General features: G+C 44.5%; 1 protein-coding gene across 1 annotated transcript; it reads right to left on the bottom strand.

Moving 5' to 3' along the window:
- Window positions 1-879: 879 nt before the first annotated feature.
- On the bottom strand, window positions 880-1,930 carry LOC109734661 (mavicyanin). Its single transcript, XM_020293862.4, has 2 exons — window positions 1,592-1,930; window positions 880-1,484 (listed from the first exon to the last, which is right to left on the bottom strand). Exons 1-2 carry the CDS (start codon window positions 1,812-1,814, stop codon window positions 1,123-1,125), a joined length of 585 nt encoding a protein of 194 aa, XP_020149451.1. The 5' UTR covers window positions 1,815-1,930; the 3' UTR covers window positions 880-1,122.
- Window positions 1,931-8,025: the final 6,095 nt, after the last annotated feature.

Raw genomic sequence — 8,025 nt, 5'->3', positions numbered from 1 at the left:
TGTCAAACTCTAGGTTATGTGGCACAATTAAGATAAGAATGTCCTATCAACCATTATGCATGCCCTAATCCTTTGCATGTTAAAAAGCGAAAAAGAAAAAACTAATCCTTAGGCACCACTAACTTTGACCCCAAAAAAGGGGAACATCGCTAGCGCATCTACGCAGCATAGTTGTTGTCGGTAGCTCAAACTGGCAGGAATTGTACCACGGGCCACGTCCACATGTTGGTTGGAGACAAGTTGGAATTCATTTTGTGCGGTGAGAAAACGTTTTTTTCTTGACCAAACGTGCGCGCGTTAGTGCACTCAATCGATGTTCAGTGCGAGGTATGCGCGGAGAGATCCACCCTCTCCTTCGAGTAACTAGTAGCCGTGAAATGCTCGTCCATTGCAAAAGCCATTCACACCCATTCACCGCACTGTAGCAAAAGTTGCAGCTAAAATCTGTACTGTTTGGATTTGGATACATCTCAACCTATCAGGGATTTTCGTCGCCAAATGTAGTGCAATCTGTATGTCTGTTTTCCCATTTATACGAATAAATACTGCATGGTCTACCTTGAAATTCAGAGAGGAATGCCTATATGTACTGCAGCATGTGAAGTTTCATCATCATCAAAAAGCAAAAGAGCGAAAGAGTAGTGTGGACATGGTGGCAAACCATACCCTACCCTTGCAGGAGCGGCAGTGGAGTAGCGGAGACGAAAAGGCAAGATGTACGAGAGCTTGCTTAACTGGAACCACGCATGGCCACATGGGCATCCATGTTACTACCTCGACCATCACATGCGCGCACAAATACAATATAAGTACAATCAACCAAAACTTCAAAAAAAAGTACAATCAATCAACAAATCATCAACCAGGGCACCCGGGGAGTTCTTGTTCAATTCACACTTATAATCTTTGACACCTCGACTACAACCATCGACCAGACACCGTTCGGAATCAAATCGACAAAATAAGAAAATGGAAAATGGAACAATCAAGCGCACAAGAACCAATGTTTAAGCTTAACCAAGGAGGAGGGGGAGGAATAAATTAACAGAGAAAAGAAAATCTGACAAGATCTGAGCCAAACTGGACTTAATGGAGAACGGAATTGCTAGCCAGATCAACTGATCAGAGCAACCTGAGTAGCATGGCGGCGGCGCCCACGGCGGCGGCGAGGGCGGCGGCGTTGCGGGCGGCGATGGGGGCGGCGGCGGATTTGGAGGATGACTTGGCGGCCGGCGAGGAGGAGGAGGATGAGCCGGAGTCGGGGGAGGAAGAGGCGGGGCCCTTCTTGGCGGTGACGGCGAGCTTCATGCCGGAGTAGCAGTAGCCGTAGCTGCAGATGAAGAAGTAGTCCTTGGCCTCCTTGAGCTGGAACGCGTAGCTGGTCCCCTTGCTGTGGCTGCTGATGGCGCTCTCCTTGTCGCAGTTGTCGTACCCGACCTCGTCCACCTGCACCACGTCCGACCGCCCATTCTGGTACTCGAACACTGCACCCAACCAACCAACCAAGCTCAGTTAGCTTCTTCCCCCATCAATGGTGCGTACGTGGCTGAAGCAGATCGGGAGGGAGGAGAAATGTGAAGTGTGAGCTTACGGAGCCAGTCGCCCTTGTAGAAGGGGCGGTGCTTCTTCACCCAGGAGGTGTAGTCCACCTTGGGGTTCCACCCCTTCTCGTCGCCCACCGTGTAGTTGGTCGCCACCGCCGCCGACGGCAGCGACGCCAGCACCGCCGCCGCCAAGACGGCCATCACCGGCAGCAGCATCTTCCCTCCTCTCCCTGCCCGGTGGCACACCTCCCGATCTGGATTGGCTGCCATGGCAAGCTCCAGGCGCTTCTTGTCTTGGGATGTGGGATAGGAGTGTGCTGGACTTCGCTCCAAGTAGTTAGTCTATATTACGGGTGGGGAGTGAGTGAGGGGGTGAGGTTGTTGGTGGCTCAAGGTGAAGATGAAGAATGGGACCGTCGTCGGTCGGCGTCTTGTCTGTCACGCTGGTGTACTGTACCACTGTCTGAAGGATTCCTTGCACAGTTGCACTGAAGATTCATCTGCCTGGCCTGTAAGATCTGGTGGCCATTTTTTTTGCTACAAAGTACAGCAGAGCCATGCATCCATTATGATTCTCCAGAGCTTGCATAACTGCACGTAAATCTACCTAGGCTGTACTGATCTAATGCACATTAATCAACTAACTCGTATGAATTTAGCTCCTGACTCTGTAGTATTATTTGCTAAAGAATGCACTTCATTTTACAACGAAAATCATGATTCGTGCCTAGGTCGAGCTGCTAGATTGCTAAATATTTAAATCTGGTTTAGCATTTCATTTCTTTGCTGGGCGATTGCTGTTTGGTCTAATCATTGTGTGCTTTATGGCAGGGGGGATCTCAGGACTTGTATGATGCATGGTTTATGGGATCCTTGTATGGGTGGGGTACATCATCTATCATTGTTCATTTTAGGTTTATTGTCCGGTACAAAGCAAACTTCTTTCTTTGTATCATGGTTTATCATTGGGCATTTTCTATTTGATAAGCGAAGACTTTCAAGTTCCCTTTGTAGTGAAGCAAAGAGCTTTTATAAGCTAACTACTGGTGGTTGTGGAATAAATTATTCCTCGTTCCAATTCAGAATGCAACGCCTAATTGCAACTTTTTCAGAAAAAAAAAAAACCCGCTAGTTGCAACTCACGGAGAGGGAAACACCAACGATAATGAAAATTTAACATTAAACTGTCTACGTTTACCGACTAGTAGTAAGTTATTTACAGGGGTTTAATTAATTCGAGGAGCAACAATACAGGGAATACTTTGAGGTAATTCAAGCGGAATACTTGTATTACAAAATTTGCTCTATTTTGCTATGTTTCACTTGTGTCACCTATAACCGTTTTTCATCACAGAAAATACACCGGTTACGTATTCCGGCTTCACCCCCACCGTCACCGAAGCGCCATGATAGAAAAATAAAATTGACTGCATCATTTTTTCGCCACGCAAGATTGCATTTTAGGTGACGAACCAAAAAATGGCTGTTTTCGGTGACGGCCCAGAATGTCACCTATGATAGCCCAATCTGTCGCCTAAGATCTTTTTGGCGACGATAGTACATCCCCAGTGTTCGGTCCGCGGGTTTGACCGGTCAAAGATTCTGACAGGTGGGCCCAACAGTTGCTGACGTGGCTTCTTTCATGTGGGTCCGCCATGGGTATTATCGCCAACGGTCTCGTCAGTAATAAGTCGGTGTTAGTTTTGATCGGTCAATGCTGTTGATATATGGGCCCAGAAGATGCTAACGTGGCTGCTTACATGTGGGACCGGACATTGGTGACGACATGCATTTACGTCACAATTATCGTACGATCTAGAAAAAAGTTGTGATTCATACATTATTAATTTTGCTGGCGAATGTGTATTTCTTGTACTTTTAGGAAAAAAGATTCAAAATTTGAATTGCTGTAATATGAGAAACATTGCCAACAGATTTTCATTATAAGTGAAACCTGACATTTTACAAGGAGAAGCAGAGGACATTGTCTTGGATAAAGGAAAATTAAGTTGACTATAAGCATGAGGCCATCGGTGTTTTTAGACGTTTTCTTGTGCTGACTGTGTGGACTTCCTTAGAGGTGACTGAGCATTGCCTCTATATGTCTTTGTCTTTTTCAAAGACAGTGGATTTCTTCTGCTGATCCATCTTGAAATCTTCAATCTCTTCTAGATGCTTCTTATTGAGTTCTTTAATTTCTACTATCTGGGCAAAAAGTATTTCATTCAGCTCTTCATGAAACATATCACTTGCCTTTTTGTATCTGCTTCCTGAGTTGCAATGATGTGTTCTAGCTCATGGATATGTTCATGAGAGGATGGATTCTTCTCGGAGGAGGACGAGATGCCCATGCTCGAAGGTAACGTGCTTGGGGAGCTGTTTTCCTCAATGATTTCTACATCAGGTATTGATGTCGTATCAAGCTGTTTTGATGGTGTATGTTTCATCCTCCATTCATTTTGCAATATGATTGATAGTACTGTTAAAGCAGTGTTTGATAGTTTGAATAATTATGGTCAGACTATACTTTGAAGCCTACAAATTAGGGAGTACATACAATTTGTTTTTGCGCAGTCGGACTCAATGTATGATCTTTCTTTGTAGTACACGTACGTTCAAGAAAGTCTCCACCGGATTGATTATCAATGTTGTACTTAGGCTTATATCAGATTTATCGATTGGTAAGCATTAATACCGCAAGCAATATAGTAATCCAACATAAAGCTTTTGCAACAAGGTAGTACACATACTTACCATGTGTCTTAAGTGAGAATTGACGGGTCCTGTACCGGGGGTGACTAACACCCAGGAGCCCGGCCACGTCAACCACAAGGGGGCCCAACATGCCCAGGACACGGTGTGAACCCTAAGAGGCAAGACGACCTTCTTGAGGCTCAAGACTAGAGGGCGGCAACACCCCAGATCGCATGTGACGTGTAAACCCTAGACCTCTCCTATCTATATAAAGGGAGGTCTAGGATACTCATTGATCATCTATCCTCAGATAGAGGAACTCTAGGTAGCAATCTCATACACCATTGTGACCCCTCGCACGGGTATCCCTCCACTATGAAGCATCAAAACCAGCATGGCATAGGGTATTACTCTCCGGAGGCCCAAACCTGGATTAGCCCCTCGTGTGACCTTCGAGCCATGACTTCCAGCTGCGCTTGGACCCCTATCGAGGGATCTGACAAGAATTCGCTCAGTCAGTTGGCACGCCAGGTACGGGCAGCGCCGGCAGGAGACCAGTCATGGATCAGATCTTCTTCTGCTTTCGGCGACCTACCGCATGGGGAAAGCTGAGCCAAAGAATATTTGCAAGTATTAGCAGCGGAGTTTTCAATTCAACCACACCCAGAGATTAATTATCTGCAGCAAAGTGATCAGTAGCATAGTAATATGATAGTTTTGATAAATAGTGGTAGCAACAATAGTAACGGTAACAGTGATAGTAATGATTTTGTAGCAAGTGAAACAGTAACAACAGTAGTAGCAATAGTAACTTAGCAAGAAAAATATGTAGGAAATTCGTCGGCATTAGATCGGTGGATTCGTTGGATGATATTCATCATATAACAGTCATAACCTAGGGCGATACAAAACTAGCTCATGTTCATAAATATAATGTAGGTATGTATTCCGTAAATAGTCATATGTGCTTATGGAAAGAACTTGCATGACATCTTTTGTCCTACCCTCTTGTGGCAGTGGGGTCCATAAGGAAACTAAGGGATATTAAGGCATCCTTTTAATAGAGAACCGAAACAAAGCATTAACACATAGTGAATACATGAACTCCTCAAACTACGGTCATTACTGGAAAGTATCCCGACTATTGTCACTCCGGGGCTTACGGATCATAACACGCAATAGGTGAATATGACTTGCAATATCAGATCTAAAACATAGATATAATGGTGAAAACATAAACGGTTTAGATATGAAATCCATGGCACCTGGGCCCAAAGTGACAATCATTAAGCATGGCAAAGTCATAACAATATCAATCTCAGAACATAATGGATACTAGGGATCAAGCCCTAACAAAACTAACTCAATTACATGATGAATCTCATCCAACTCCTCACCGACCAGCGGGCCTACGAAGGAATTACTCACTCCCAATGGGGAGCATCATGGAATTGGCGATGGAGAAGGGTTGGTGATAACGAAGATCGAAGATCCCCCTCTCCGAAGCCCTGAACGGACTCCATTTCTAGCTTCCCGATAAAGAACAGGAGGTGGCGGCGGCTCCGTATCATGAAACACGATAATTCTTTCTCCCTGATTTTTCTCTCCAAATATGGGATTTTATAGAGTTGGAATCAGGGTCTGTGGGGCCACCAAATGGGCACAACCCACCTGGGCGCGCCTGGAGGGGGGCGTGATACGTCTCCAACATATCTATAATTTTTTTTATTGTTCCATGCTATTATATTATCTGTTTTGGATGTTTTATATGCATAATATGCTATTTTATATTATCTTTGGACTAACCTATTAACGTAGAGCCCAGTGCCAGTTTCTGTCTTTTCCTTATTTTTGAAGCTTCACAGAAAAGGAATACTAAACGGAGTCCAAATGGAATAAAACTTCACGATGATTTTTCTTGAACTAGAAGACACCCAGGAGACTTGGAGTGCAAGTCAGAAGAGCCACGAGGCGGCGACAAGGGTGGAGGGTGCGTCCAGGGGGGTAGGGCGCGCCCCCCTACCTTGTAGGCCCCTTGGTGACCCCCTGACCTAGATCTTCCTCCTATATATTCACATATATACCCAAACCACCAGAAGCATCCACGAAAACACTTTCCACCGCCGCAACCTTCTGTTCCTGTGAGATCCCATCTTGGGGCCTTTTCCGGCATCCTGCCGGAGGGGGATTCGATCACGGAGGGCTTCTACATCAACTCTATTGCCCTTCCGATGAAGCGTGAGTAGTTTACCACGGACCTACGGGTCCATAGCTAGTAGCTAGATGTCTTCTTCTCTCTCTTTGATTCTCAATACCATGTTCTCCTCGATGTTCTTGGAGATCTATCCGTTGTAATCTTCTTTTGCGGTGCGTTTGTCGAGATCCGATGAATTGTGGATTTATGATCAACTTTTTTTTGAAGGGGTTAGACAGTAGGAAAGGCTCCTACTGCATATATATTACCAACTCACAGCCAGCAAAGGATTTATGATCAACTTATCTATGAATATTATTTGAATCTCCTCTTAATTCTTTTATGCATGCACTAGTACATCGAGGTGCTATACAAACGGTTTTTAACCCCTTTCCGCGACGGCATTTGGAACCGTCACCTAGTGAGTGTGGGCGATAGGGGGGTCCTTCCCACATGACCCAGAAACCGTAGGGGATATGCCCTCCTGGCACACACGCTCGGCAAAATGAGGTCGTGTGCAACCGGCGAGCGACCAAATACGGTTATACGTACAATAGTGCTAAAAAATACAATTATACAGGCGAAATCATTTCCGGTCGTAAGTACATCCCACACAGTCAGTCCCCCGCTAAACGTTTCCGTTCATATATACATCCCACACAGTCGCTCCAAGGAAAGCGTTTCTGTTCGCAAGTACATCACACACAATTTTCCCCGTTAAATCGTTTGTGATAGTGTTTCCATTGCACACGGTATTAACAATTTTATCATTTGTGTTATTGAATGCATCACACACGGTGCGTAGAAGAAACTGCGTGGCAAAGGCTGTCCATCACACACAGTTTTTATGTGGTAAACGTTTGCGCCAGGTGGCCTAACGCAAACAGTTTTCAAGAGGATGTCGTGTGTGATTGTTCATTAATCTAACACGGTTTATTCCTAGAAACTGTTGCGTTATTGAATGCATCACACATGGTGTTTTCTGAATAACCGTTTGCAATAGAAAAACCCAATTAGCAGGCTAATTATCCTATTATTAATAATCCATTTATTAATCTAATTGACATTTCATATTAAGCACACAATATATTTCATTTTCATAATTGAAATACATCAGAGTACAACATCATATAGCTTCAGCACTCAGCTACCCCATTACACAAATACACCAGCACCAAGTTTCACACGCAACATCTATAACCTTTCGAAATTAGCATCATAGACGGTACATAGACAGATGTATCTCATCTGGAAAACTACTAAAGCAGAAGGCGAATATTGAGCCTTCGCTGATGTTGAAGGTCTTTGCAACTTTAGGCCAGTGCCTGTGGATGATTGACCGTCCATCCTTCGTCCTCTTTAGGAACACTTTAATATTGAACCGTGGGTGTTGTATGAATACCTTCTTCGCCTCCTAACCATACAGGTGGTTTGAGAGGTAATCATCAGTGAACTGCTTTGGAAAGGCCTGAAAACAAGGATGTGCACAAATATCTTCTCTATATTGGAAATGGGGCAAAGGAATAAAAAAGGCAAGGTATAATAGTTAGTACCATCCTGTAGTGAACTGATGTCTTCTTCATTGTGCAGACA

This window comes from Aegilops tauschii, chromosome 2 (genome assembly GCF_002575655.3).
Source record: "Aegilops tauschii subsp. strangulata cultivar AL8/78 chromosome 2, Aet v6.0, whole genome shotgun sequence".
Taxonomy (NCBI): domain Eukaryota; kingdom Viridiplantae; phylum Streptophyta; class Magnoliopsida; order Poales; family Poaceae; genus Aegilops; species Aegilops tauschii.
This window is presented reverse-complemented; position numbering and strand designations above follow the sequence as displayed.

Coding starts and splice junctions, on each gene's coding strand:
- LOC109734661 (XM_020293862.4), bottom strand. CDS start 1,814: ATGGCAGCCAATCCAGATCGGGAGGTGTGCCACCGGGCAGGGAGAGGA. Junction 1,485..1,591: donor CTACAAGGGCGACTGGCTCC/GTAAGCTCACAC, acceptor GGTTGGGTGCAG/TGTTCGAGTACCAGAATGGG.